This window comes from Helianthus annuus, chromosome 16 (assembly GCF_002127325.2).
Source record: "Helianthus annuus cultivar XRQ/B chromosome 16, HanXRQr2.0-SUNRISE, whole genome shotgun sequence".
NCBI lineage: Eukaryota > Viridiplantae > Streptophyta > Magnoliopsida > Asterales > Asteraceae > Helianthus > Helianthus annuus.
In genome coordinates this window covers 197291771-197306058 of record NC_035448.2, presented here as the reverse complement: position 1 = coordinate 197306058, position 14288 = coordinate 197291771, and the positions used below count along the sequence as shown (strand labels likewise).

The 14288-nt window shown below is 36.8% G+C and overlaps 2 protein-coding genes across 2 annotated transcripts; both read right to left on the bottom strand.

Annotated features, from left to right (window-relative positions):
• Positions 1-2136: 2136 nt before the first annotated feature.
• On the bottom strand, positions 2137-3661 carry LOC110917970 (GATA transcription factor 19). Its single transcript, XM_022162389.2, has 2 exons — positions 3195-3661; positions 2137-2486 (listed from the first exon to the last, which is right to left on the bottom strand). The coding sequence occupies exons 1-2, from the start codon at positions 3549-3551 to the stop codon at positions 2238-2240; spliced, it is 606 nt and encodes a 201-aa protein (XP_022018081.1). The 5' UTR covers positions 3552-3661; the 3' UTR covers positions 2137-2237.
• A 2707-nt stretch (positions 3662-6368) lies between these two features.
• LOC110920331 lies at positions 6369-6890 on the bottom strand. The gene has a single exon (XM_022164546.1). It carries the CDS (start codon positions 6888-6890, stop codon positions 6369-6371), a length of 522 nt encoding a protein of 173 aa, XP_022020238.1.
• Between the last annotated feature and the right edge of the window lie 7398 nt (positions 6891-14288).

The following is a 14288-nucleotide window of genomic DNA, read 5'->3' as shown; positions in this document are numbered from 1 at the left end:
GGAGGAAACCCAATAAATATGGGAAAAACCCCCTTGTAAGAATCGAACCCATGACCTATTGGTCCAAAGTCTTATCTCACCACCAAGATACCACTAGGCTATAAACCCATGGATCACTTGTTTTACTTTTCTTTGATCATAATACAATTGTTTCAACAAGTATTTTATACTAAATTTGGAAATCTAGTGTAAAATCTCTCTTTAATAAGCTAGTTACATGCATGACACGACCCAAGTTTAACATAATTAAATTTAAATATAGCCAATATAAAAACATGATTAATATGGTATGTATTAGAAGATCAAATATAAGAAGTTCTATAATACTTATGACATAACATGTTTAATACAATTATTAACATGACTCAGCATGATTCATAAAAAATATGAAATAACTAACATGATAAAGAATAAGTTATCAAAAACTACTATCCATAAAATTCTTCACAAACAACATTAGCACGTTAGGGAAGAAATTAATGTAACTATAGATGATATATTCAATTATCTATAAAAACTATACATCTACCTTGTTTCAATAAAGGAATCTTAGCACATGAATTTATATTCTAATGGTATTTTTAGGGTGGGATAAGGCTTTGGAACCAATAGGTTCTGGGTTCGATTCTCACAAAGGAGGTTTCCTATATTTATTGGGTTTCCTCCTGAATTGGTGTATAGGCATTATGCCTAGTGGAGATGGATATGATCGGGTGGTTCCGTTGATGGCACGATATTATTCCAATGGTCCGTCAGTGATTCAAATTTGTCGTTTAAAAAAAAAAACGAATCTTAAATGTGTTATTTTGACTTGTTAACCAACTTAACACATTAGTTATGCCTGTCATTCATGTGTTAGATGGGTTAAACTTGTTTAGACACGTTTTTAATCTTGTCAACGCATGAACCCATTTATTACTAATTCGTTTGACGCAAACTCTAACCCGTTAAACTTTTTGCCGGCCATGTTGTTTTAAAGGGTCATATCTTAAATTTTCAGGTTTAACTACTTAGTGGAGGGTTCAAATGAGAAAAAAAAAAATTATAAGAAGAAAAAAAGAAGAAATTTCAACCAATAGAAAACCTTCATTTTACTTCATTAAATTTTTGTATTTAATGTCATTGTAAGGGTATCTTAGTAAACTTGCATAGATTATTAAATTGTAGTCTTATTCTTTAATAAATAACTAAATTAAATTTGTAACTTATTTTCAAAATAAATATTTGTTTAAAATATATATTTTTTAAAAAAAAATTAATTTAGAGTGTAAGATAAATTACTAGTTGTGTAGGATAAATTACGAGTTGTGTAAGATAATTCTCGTAATGTGAAAGATAATTTTTGTTGTGTGTAGGCAAAAAAAATTAATGTGAAGGATGATGGTCTTTATGACTAATTAATTAGTCAAATAAACAATAAATAAGATGACAGAAAAACTATTTAATGTTTTACATTTATACCATTTGATCTTTTTTTTTTCTCAATTAAATTTATTCTAAAATGAACCTCCCTAACTACTTACATGTTTTAAAAATACTATCTTTTTAGCTGAATTTATATAAAATGTAGTTTACACTATTAGTAAGAGATCACTAAACTATGCTAAAACCCTAGTTTTAGTATAACAGTTCATGTCGCAGACGCCTCCATGTGAGATGGACGTCTTTACATGAGTCGGACGCACATCTCTATCTTCTTCCCCTCTCCCTCCTTTTACACTCTTTATATCGAGATTCGTCCTTACAAAATCTTTCACTTTTTCCCTCACATCCGCTACAGTTTTTCGTAAACACACGTTAAAGATCAAATATGGTATGAAAGTGTTTGATAAAACAATGCTTCAATTAGATAATGGTAAATTGCATTTTACTTTTTTTAAATTTCCGCAAAATTTCAAAAGTTGAAAGACAACGGCTGAAATTTTATAATTTACCCATTAATTGCTTTTTCAGTAATATATTAAATGCAAATAAAATATAAAACTAAAAATGTCGTCAAATATTTAAGTGGTAAATATGGAGAGGAACAGAAAGAATAAGAAAAGTAAAAGATGTTAGTCGGGATTAAAGAAAAAGGACTCCATATTTATATATATTTGACTGACTGACAAAAGCGATTAATAAAAGGAAGGCAAAGTAATAAGATCATAATCATATATATCAGAAGAATAGTAATAATAATAATAATAATAATATCCACGTCATCATCGCAGATCTCCAGGTGGGCCCACTAGATTTTAATACCGTGTGAAATCATGCACAAGCCCTGCTCTGTCAGTCACATTGAGACGCCACGACATGAACGTAGAATCTCTGTCGTCCACGTCATCTGTAAACCTAAACTCGCCGCCGACGGCTCCCGGAGAGTAGCATGACGGCAGTTTATGCGTTGCCGCTACCTCTAGACCACCACCCGCCGCCGCTGTTGCAGCGTTTGCTCTCCTCTCTTCCTTCTTGTACCGGATCCCACACGCATTGCACAGTGACTGCAAAGTTATCAGTTCCAATCATTAACATCCATCATAAACAAAAATAAGTTAAAAAGGAGAATTTATTATTATTTAAAAGTTTGAAGAAGCCTTATTTTTTAGTTCAAACTCAGCTCATGAGTATCAGTAATTTTACAAGCACACTAGAAGAGTTTATTGTTTATTAATTAATTTATACACATTTATTGGTTAAATATATTTATAGGTATACTTTTTCTTATAATACATAACATAAAAGATTTTATAAAAGAACTATAATACATAACATAACATACATAACATAATATGTTTAACAAAGTAATGATTTTATAAATATATAGTTATTATAAAAGAACTATATATAAATAATGTGCTTGTTTCGCCTATGAGCTGGATACATGAATCTTGTTCTCGACTTGTTTATTAAACAGGTTTGCTTTTAGGCTCGAGCAAATTTAAACTCGAACCAATTCGACTCCCAAACAAACTCGAGTTTGATAAGTGAAGCTCGCTCTCGGCTTGTATATTAAAAACTTATTTTTACGTTCAAGCTAGAGCTCGTTTAAGCCCGTCCCCATTCAAGCTTTTAGCAACCCAATGAGTTCCGAGCTCATCATTTAAACTCGATTTGATTGGAGCTTTTAACGAGACTATCTCAAGTTGCTCAGGGGCTGTCTTTACAACCCTAATATTAATTTCATAATGACATTTTAATTAGTTACCTACCTTGGGGCCGCGAGGACCATTCCTCCAAAGTGGAGTAGAAGTGGTGTCACAGTTAGCACACCTCCGGGCAAGAAGCGAGTCGACCGCGGAGGCGTTGGTTACGCCTCCGCGGATGCTTTTGTGGGACGGTGGCAGGCGGGAGGGGTTATCGGGCTGCAAAAAGTCCCAGCAGAAACGAGCCTCCGACGAGTCGTAGTACTCGTCTGAGGTCAAACGTGTTGACGGTGTCGCCAACGAAAGAGTACAATCAACGGCTGAAGAAGAATCATAGGGACAGATGTGTTGATCGTATGGCACAGTCAAAAGCATGGAAAAAGAGTTGGAATATTGATGACCACATGAGCATGATCTATGCATGGTAAATGGTGGTTTTGTGTGTGTTTTGAAAGTGTGTTTTGGTTAATTGGAGGGTGTTATATAATAAGATGAAATAAGAGTCAAGAAGTTGCAGTCCACCAGGTTGTCGTCAAAGGCTACTGTTACTTAGCAGTACTCTTCCTGTATGTATACGTGTGTGTATATATAATATATAGATAAAGAACAGAGATGAGCAGTGTGTGTGGAACCCAATTCAAACACATACAAATGTAGATAAGGGGAGATCTAAAAATGGTACTATAGTAATGATGGATGTCTTGCTACCAGAGGATTAGCCATTTGTATATGGATACACGAGTGTGTGTGGGGAGGATAAGGTGGTAAATTTAAGATTTAGAAAATGTAGACCTGATATATGTTTAATAGGTTTAGGATGAAATACAAAGTTTTATAAAAAAAAAAATAAGAAGTGTATAAAGGTTTATAAAAAATAAACCTATTATACCAAAAAAAAAAAAACAAAAAAAAAAAAAACCTAAACACTCACCATCACCCAAAAAACTAATGAGTATTCATTAGTGTTCAGTATCTAAAATTAACAAACGAACACACGAACAAGTTCATTTTCCTTAATTAACGAACACGAACAAAAAATCTCGTTTAGTAAGTATTCGTTAACTGTTCATGAACACATGTATATGCTTAACAAACGAATACGAATAAGGCCTTATTCGTGCCCGCTAGGTTCGTTTGCAACCCTAAAAGCATTAGACTAGACAATAATTCTCATTTGGAAGACATTTATTTAAAAAAAACAATAAAAAAGAATATATGATTGAAGACTAAAAGCCAATCGTACCACACTATTTACAGAATATGAACAACGTACGCATAAGCAAGAGCTTATGCGTATCTAAAAGCCAATCGTACCACACTATTTACACTTGTTGATAGACGTTCTCTCCCCATTGTTAAAGATCTTGGGCATCATCGAAGAAGCCACTTTGTATTCAAAAGGCAAATGTTGCACAAGTTCTCTAAAGTTGCAGAATGGACAACCATGCACAAGTTATGCCTCTTTTCATTAATTTCATATGATTTGAACAAGTTAGAATCCAATTATAGATTAATTTATGTACGTAATGTGAGACTATTAGTTGCGTAGCCGTTCAATATGAAACAAGATTTAACATACAAAATCAGGTGTCCTTCAAGAGCCAACTCCACACTAGCATTCACAAGTGGTAAATTCTAAGGCAATAGCATTCACAAGTGGTAAATTCTAAGGCAAATTTGAGAGTAAAGATGTTGGATAGAAAAAAACTAGGTAAATATTTTATGCGTAAGTGTGAAGTAGCCATTTTAGTATGAGCCAATCGCCCAGGATAGGTCAAAACCCTAAAGAACACATATGGATACGTAGGAACTCATTCGGATATTTCCAAAGCATAAAGTCCGATACAATGTAAAAGACTATCATATTGGATTGTGTCACTTTATATTATACATGCAAACTCTAAAGACATTCTAGGTCAGACCTTCATGGCCTAAATTGCAGATTCACAATAGTCAAGTTTGTTGCATTTGCAAGTTCATAGAGGCAAACTTCATTCTCATTATATTTAATGATTACTTTTTTTTCTTACTACATTTTAATGTCATTATTTCGCCTCGTTTTAACATATCTATATGTGACCCTTACCGATAAAAAAATTGATTTTGAACCGGTCTACTGAACCTTTAAATGTGTTGGCTTCTTCTCTTAGCTTCCATGATCCCCATTCTATAGTTTTTACAAACAAGATTCGTAGAGGGGGTGTCAGTCAAAGAGGGCCAATGGTCAAAGAAAAGGCACGTGCCATATGAAGGAAGTGTACAACGATCACGAGGCATACAGTCTTCACATATACCTTTTTCTTATTACTTAAGTGTTTTGCAAAATAAATATTAAATACCTTTTTCTTATTACTTAAGTTTTTTGCAAGATAAATAAATATAAAAGAGAAAAACATAGTGCCAGAGTAGTAACAGTACCAGTACTTCAAAAGCATAACCTCTAGTCCTTTCACTGTTTAACCACTACCCCTCCAAACTTCAGCAGAATCTCCCTTACAAGCATTTTTTTCTCTCCTTAAGTTTTATAAGAAAAAGACATTTATTAATGTTGTAGTTGGGGATTTGAAAAAATTGGTTTGACGATTAAATTCGCTGTTTGAAACTTTTAACTTTTCTTTATGAACTGCAAGGTGTTGGTGTGTTTAGATAAAGCTTAGGATATGAGAGGTCAGGGGTTCAATCCCTATGGTGTACAACGTTAGCCATTCAAAAAAAACATATAAAAATATATAGATACAACTAGAAACTGAAGTAAAAAAAAACAAAGCGAGTTTCGAAAAAACATACAGAGCTTACGACATCAAATTCAACCCACTTTTCCCACGAAACCGCCGGAAGCTTGGACCTATTGCACACCCATAAGAAAGTGTCTTCCTAAATGAGATCCATAGATTTTTGAGTGGTGACAAAGGACCCCTCGAACACCATCAGGTTTCGCGTTGTAAGCATGCCATGATCTCCAAACTCTAAACTGGTAATGTAATCTGAACTGGCCACTTACAACAATCATACCCAGTAAATTTCACAAATAGCTGAACTACTGGTAGGGTCTGGGGAAGGTGAGATGTAGGCAACCCTTGCCTCTATCCTAATAATAGAGAGGCTGCAAATATAACATCAGCAAACAACATGTAGGCATAGATACAAGAAAATCATCTTATGTAAGGTCTACCTAAAGTGAAAAAGAAATCTACCCCCCCCCCCCCCCAAGACAAAGATAGGACACATCCATACCCTCCCCTACAAGTCCTTAACCTTAATCCACACGTCTCCACTCCTATCCTGAACCATGTCCTCGGAGAGGTGTAACTCTACCAAATCTTGCCTAAGTCGTTCATCACAAGTCAATTTGGGCCTGCCTCTACTCCTCCTTCCTTCCACTGTCATGGTTTCCACTGCTCTAATTAGTTCTATCAACTGCCTCCTCTTCACATGCCAAAACCATCTCAATCTCCTGTCTTTTAATTTGTCCGATATACTAGCCACTCCTAACCATTCCCTAAAAACCTCACTTCTTATTTGGTCTACCCTCGTGTGGCCACACATGCACCTCAACATCCTCATCTCCGCTACCTCCATCTTGCGTGCCTGTGTTTTCTTGATGGCCCAACAATCTGTCCCGCATAATATAGCCGGTCTAACTGCTACCCTATAAAATTTCTCCTTTAATTTTGCTGAGAACCTCCTATCACACAAAATCCCAGTGGCTACTCTCCACCTACACCAACCAGCCTGGATACGGTGGGATACATCAATGTCCATCCCCTCGTCCCTTTGCACAAACGATCCTAAGTAAACTTAGTCGTTTGTGGGACCACTTGACCCTCAATGTTAACCTGAGAGTCCTCGTTGTCACCTGCACCACTGAAATTACAATAAAGGTATTCAGTCTTAGAGCGACTGATTCTTAAACCATTGCCCTCTAAGACTGGTCTCCATTCTGTTAGCGATATATATTAATTATAGATTGATGATGTATATCTCCTATATTATTGTGCATATTCCCTCTTGTTTAGGATTGCTACTTTCCTTGTATAGCTCTCTGTATCTTCTATATATTGTTTGTAATATTCACAATGGAGATCATACGATTGATTACATGGTATCAGAGCGCAGACGCTCTGGACCCTAATCCCCTCTCCGACCGCTGCTCCTGAAGACCTCGGTCTTCCTTCTCCGAGCACTGCCCTCGGGAATTCATTACCGGACACCCTTTCTTTTTTCCTTGTTCCTTACCCCGTTCATTTCCCTGCTGCCGAAATGGGAGACGACGATGTTAACTCACCAAAACACTCGAACGACAATGACCACCCACCAAAATCCTCGAACCCAACTCCCTTACACCCTGTTTATTCTGTCAACAACATTCAACAGAAGATCCGAACTCTTGACGGGGAAAAGGTTTCCTACTCGTCCTGGGTTAATCTCTTTCATTTCCACGCTACCGCTTACCGTGTCTTCGATCACATCGACGACACCCCACCACCCGCTAAAAACGACCCCTCCTTATCTTCCTGGAAGGAGATCGATGCCGTGGTCCTTCAATGGATTTATGGCACTTTAACGGACGATCTTCTTCTCAAAATCCTCCAGCCCGGATCCACGGCCGGTCAGGCTTGCCTCCGGCTCGAAAACCATTTTCTCAACAATAAAGACTCTCGTGCTGCCACTCTTGAAGAAGATTTCACCAACCTTACCCTTCAATCCTGCTCGTCTCTTGAAGCCTACTTTCAGCGCTTGAAAGAAATCTCTGACCAACTGGCCGCTGTTGACTGCCCCGTGCCTGAAAAACGGCTAGTCTTGAAACTGGTCCGTGGGCTACCCCCAGAATTTGACATGACTGGGGTCTTATTGTTCAGCGACTGCCCTCCTGGGCCGATGCTTGTGATATGCTTCTACGGGAGCAAAGCCGCCAATGCGCACGTGCTACTGTCTCTCCACCTGTCGTCGCTGCAGCCCTGGATTCGGCACCTCCTCACCCTCCTTGGTCCGACTCTCCTCACCCCCGTGAGTCCCGGGACCGTGACATCCGTAACTGCCGGGGCGGTTCTTACCGCCGTTTTGACAACCCTCGCAATTACAGGTATTGTACAAATTAATTAATTTTGATTATGTGCTTAATGACTGTGCGTGATTACAACTGACACCTTAAACTGCTTACTGATTTATGTAACATACATACATGTGCATCACTTTACATACAGTCGCCCCATTTATTTCATACAGACTCTTAGTGACAAACCTGATGCACAAAGCACAGCTAGCACAGTGAGCGGATAACTCAGACACATGCTGACAATGCCAGCACATAGACAAACACTATATCGAGGCCAGTATGAGCCAGGGATAGAGTACTACACCAGTATGGAGTGTAGGGAAGTGAGGACCATAAGACTGTGTCACTAGGTGATAGTTTGAGTGCCGGAAAGTGCCTAAAACTCATTTTAAGTACAGAATTCTGCATTTTCAGAAACAATTCAGCCCTTAACACACTCGTGTTATATAGAGAATCGACTAAATGGTCCTGGACGCTTTCCTAAGTGTTTAAATTAAAATTCGTTACAAAAAGATGCATAAAAGACACTATGCGGTACAATTAAACGCTTTAACGGAACGATACGTAACCGAACAACCAGACATTACCCGGGACACCAAAATATTGTCAGAAATATTATTTTATCATTCTTAATTATTTACGGTCACAAAAATCCCCACACACTATATAAACATGACATACACCCACTATTATAGAAAATACCCTTAACCTCCTAATTATTTACCTATTAGTTACCAAAATTTTACATTTTACCCCCCCCCCCCAACCAAATTTTCAGCCAAATGATGACCAAATATTTTGTTTAGATTACCTAGATTCTTTTGTGATTATGCTTGATCTAGTTGTCAAAGGATAAGGGTCATGATTACCAAATTGGCCAATGGGGTTAGGGATGATCATTACAACTCCACACTCTCCAACATAACTCCATTTAACTCACTCTCTCTCCCTATTTTCTGCTCCACATAACCGAACCCACCTCCATCTCTTTCATACATTCATCTTCTCCAACTACAAGTCCATTTCCAAGCTTGAAGATCATTCGTAGAAGTTGTAAGTTGAAGGGCTCTCAAGAAAGCTTTGTTCAAGTCTTTATCACCATCTTTTCTCTTCATCTTTGCACTAGATTCATCCCTAGCTTTAAGCTAGTAGTAAGTCCTTGCTAAACCCTTGATTTTGTTGTTAAAAGTTGTAGCATGATGCCATTCACAAGAACATCGAAGGGATTAAACTATAAATCAGTATGCTGATTGGTATTTCCAGCCGACTTCAACAGGCTGTAACTGGACCGTTTTAAATCGAAAAACTGATTTTCTGAAGCCTAAAATATGAATTTTGGAATAATCGAACAAATGGCACTGGAATCGTAATTTTTCGAGGTCGTTTACTATTTTTAAAGGACTGTTTTTTGGACAGCAGCTCAAGCTGTGTTTTTACTGCAGAAAAAGTGGGTTGTATTCGGAGTCATAACTTAAAAACTGGGTAGAAACAGCTCATGGAATTTTTACTGTAGATGGTCACTGTTGTCACGATGATCCTCCAACTGGAATTTCGTCAATCGGACTTACGGTTAATTTTTAGTGAATTATTCCGTAAACTGCAATCAGAAAGTAACAAATCTGATTGCAGTCGGGTAAATAAATTTCTATAGAATATTGGTAACGAACTGGACTCTGATATTTTTACACAATAAAATTTGGATCGTATGAGTCATTCTGTAAAAATTTGGGAATTTTTGGAAAAGGTTAACTATTTTATAAAAATCCTCGAAAACAGTCTAGTTTTGGGTGATAAAGCTGAAATAAAGTAAGTAATGCTTTGTATGTCTATATGTCGGTTTGATTATTGAAATTGAACCAAGGGATATACGTAAAAGAAAATGATATGCTATTAAGCATGGACACCTCCATTTACAAAGGAGACTATGGAGAAATTTTCCGAAAATCCTAACACTTAGTAAATATTTTCGAGACGAGTGTTTACTAGTATATTTTAGATTTTTGTTTTCAAAGATAAAACTCGTCATAATATTTATCACAAAATACAAAGTATCGGAGGTTGGTTTCATACATGAATATGGTTAAATATATAATCTCTAAAAGGGACTTAAAAATATATTTCCGGCATCCCATCCTTGGGAAGGAAACGCGTATATAAGATACTTTAGAAGTATTGATACTAGAATATGGAATGAACAAATATTTCCAACACGACATATGATTAAGTTGAAATACTAATTATTTTGACAAATAATTATCACTTGAAATAATATAAGAAATGTAACTCAAAAACATAAATACTGAGACAAGGCACGACCCGTTCGTCTAATAGACGTTAGACCATTGTAGATAGGCGTGTTTGCTGAGGAGATTTGGGTTACAAGTACCGAAGACGCAATACAGTGAGTTCATGTCCCCCTTTTCTTTTAACTATTTTCAGTTTTACACCTCGGGGGTGAAATACATGTTACAGACATTTACAGACATTTAGAGACATTTATTTACATGGTATGGTTAGCTTAAGGAGGGTTTTTATTACGCGAACATGTGAGTGGTGGGCATGACACTTAAGGCCATTAATCCTCGTTGTAGGACCGAGGGACATTAGTGATAGATCTATTTGGGTGTATCGAGCCCCACTCCTGAGTCCGCTGAGTGGACCATGAGATGACTAAGTGCCCGACGCACAAATCCGCTAGGTTTGAGTCTTCCTGCATCACTTCACACTTATCATTGGCTTTGCAACCCAATGGTGGTCTCTTTTTCCTTAATTGCTACATACCATGGATTTTCATACATACAGACATTTTACAAAGGTTTATACATACTCACTTACACATGAACTCGCTCAACTTTTGTTGATTTTTCAAACTACATGTATTTCAGGAAATTAGTAAATGGATCTGGCGGGCGTTGGAGTTTTTAAGCTGCATTGTGAATAAAGATGTCATCTAAGTCATTAGGGCTTAGGAGGCGTATCTTAATCCTGGACGAGATACGTGGTCCTAAACTCGGGGTTGTTTTAAAATCTTTTGTTGAGTCTCTTTGAACTCCTTAAAACATGTTATGGTTGGTAACTTGAATTTGGTCTCGTCATTTCAGACAATTATGTTGTACTACTTTTAAACTTAAATTAATGGATCCACATCTACTGGTTTTATCATATAGTGTTGTTATGATCATATGCAATGGTATTAAGAAGTCACACCAATAGTCACGCTTCCGCAAAAGTCAGGGTGTGACAGCCGTGGCCAAACCAGAGGCCGAGGGCATCAGTCGTACCCACCTCGCAACCAGTCGGCTTCCTCTTATCCTCCACCGGGTCCTTTCGGGTTTTATGGTTCCTCTCAATGGATGGTGCCACCTTGTCCCTTCCCTAACCAATGACCTTGGATAAACCCTTGGTCCTACAATACCCCACCTCCTGCTAATACCCAACAACCAAGTCAGCCCACACATCAGCAGCAGGCCTCATCGGCCCAGGCCCACATCACCGAATTAGATCCTATGTAGACCCATTCCCAAGCCCCGTTAAACTTCTATAATGTACTCTAAACTTACTAAAGAGTGTTTATGAGGTGCGATTAAAAAGGGAGCGTGTACGTAAGTATACGTGGGAACGAAATAAGTCTGTAAGCATGTATGTGTATGGAATTACCTACATGTTAGTGATGGAATCCATAGGTAAGCATGAATAGAAATGGGCATGCACGTAGGTTTGTATGTATGAGAGTAATATATACGGATGTTTCTGGCAAAGATTTGTTAGTATAATTATATGGAAATGTAAATGGTATGTAAGAGCTTGTATATGGAGGCATGCGTGTATGTATGTATGTATGTATGTATGTATGTACGTATGTATGTATGTACGTATGTACGTATGTGTGTATGTACGTATGTGTGTGTGTGTGTATGTGTGTGTGTGTGTATGTGTGTGTGTGTCTGTGTGTGTGTGTGTGTGTGTATGTGTGTATGTGTGTATGTGTGTATGTATGTATGTATGTATGTATGTATGTATGTATGTATGTATGTATGTATGTATGTATGTATGTATGTATGTATGTATGTATGTATGTATGTATGTATGTATGTATGTATGTATGTATGTATGTATGTATGTATGTATGTATGTATGTATGTATGTATGTTGGAATTATTGTACACGAAAGAATAGGGCTTGTATATATGTATACATGGTTTCAATACGTTTGAGTATTAACATTACTATTTGCTAATGATGTGCTTGAGAATGAAATGAAAGTATAGGTATACTATTGTTGACCTTATGAAGATTTGACGTCGGGATGTAAGATTGTTTCCGGAAAGATAATCGAAAGGATTAGCATAAGTAGAAAGAATGAGAGCGAGGTCGTATAGTTTGTAAATGTAGATTATGCCTTATCTTTTAAATAAGATTGATGGACGTAATTTTTGTAAATGGGATTATCTCAATCGTTTCCAGTATGTTAAATGTTTATAAAGAAAGAAATTTTTCGGTTTGTATTTCCGCTGTATGCTTTTTGTTTTAAAACGGTGGTTGCTATTTTTTTAATGAAGTTTACGTTTTACAAAAGATTGTGGTTATTGTCGTCTAAAATTGCAATAGAAAAAAAAAGTCTCGGGTGCATCATTACAAAATAAATATTTCGTAATTTTGGATTATTTAATGTAATAATAAAAGACTTAACTTTGAAGACCTCGAGATCTTAAAGTGATGGTGTAAATAATTTGCGTTTGATACATCCCCAAATGTATGTTACCTAGAAGAATATATGTCTGTAACAAGGTACAATACAAAGATTAAATTAGTAATTTTAATATGTTATTGGAATTTGAAGTGTAAAGATGGAGAATCTTTTATATATTTTTCAAATTAAATCTTCGTTATGGGGTCAAATCCATGGAGGTCTGCCGCCAGTAGACGTACGATTGGGGGACGGGTCATGTGATTGTGAGATATGGTTCGTATGCTTCAGTCAATCCCACCTCATTATTCACTTCTCTATCATCTATCAAACCCATCATTCTTTAGTAGGACGAAACAGAATTGTTGTTTTAAAAATCAAACCCACCATTCTTTAGGACGAAACAAAATTGTTGTTTTAAAAATCAAACCCACCAGTTCTTTGCCACATGTTCCATACCCCCGACTCTAAACGCATCATATATTCAGCGAATCCTTCGTAACTACTTGTCAAGAATTATAAATAAACAGACATGAATAAAAGTTTCGTTCATTTAGTGAAACAAACGAAAATGAACACATCTCTTGTTCATTTACATTCGTTCATTAAAATTTGTTTATGTTCATTTACGTTGTTCGTATAAATTCGTTCGTCTGCGTTCGTTAATGTACTCACTTAATTTGTGTTGATACATCCCCAAATGTTTTATTAACCTTTTAGGCCCTATGCATCATTATTAATATTTACCTTACGGTTTGTGCTCGGCAAGTTATATTCGTTAATCTATGTTCAGCTATCCTCGTTCGCTTACATTCGTGAACCGTCTGTTTATTATATACTATTAATGAATGAACATAAACGAACAAATAGGAAAACCATGTTCGTTATATTGTCTGTGTTCTATCGTTAGTTCAGAAAAAGTTAAACGAACGAACACGAACATATTGTCTATGTTCTATACGTTTGTTCACCTTAGGGTGTAAGGGCTGCATGCCTAATGAAATTAGGCAAACTTTCCCCCCACCCAATCATATTGCGCCATGTCATTTCTCCTCTAATTCTCCCCTCTTGCCCAAAAAACATAATACCATGCGTAGTCGTTGGGGTGAATAATGCCCCACCCTAGGGCGTTTTGCGCCATGCGGCAGCCAGTCAGCAATGGGGCATTATTGGGCGTTTTTACAAAAGGGGTGTAGTGGGGATGTGGGGCATTATTTTAAATGAGATGTAATATAATTAAATAAAACAAAAACCATCAAAAAACCTTATTGGATAAAGAATTGGAAGATGGAGGATTGTTGGACAAACAAATAGGGGGCAAGGCGTGATTTAAATCACGCGAAAACAAAAAAAAAAACTGACCAATCACGCCCAGGGGGCGATGGTGAGGCGATATTGGGCGTTTTTGGTGGGTTTT

Coding starts and splice junctions, on each gene's coding strand:
- LOC110917970 (XM_022162389.2), bottom strand. CDS start 3,551: ATGCATAGATCATGCTCATGTGGTCATCAATATTCCAACTCTTTTTCC. Junction 2,487..3,194: donor ATGGTCCTCGCGGCCCCAAG/GTAGGTAACTAA, acceptor ATAACTTTGCAG/TCACTGTGCAATGCGTGTGG.
- LOC110920331 (XM_022164546.1), bottom strand. CDS start 6,890: ATGGACATTGATGTATCCCACCGTATCCAGGCTGGTTGGTGTAGGTGG.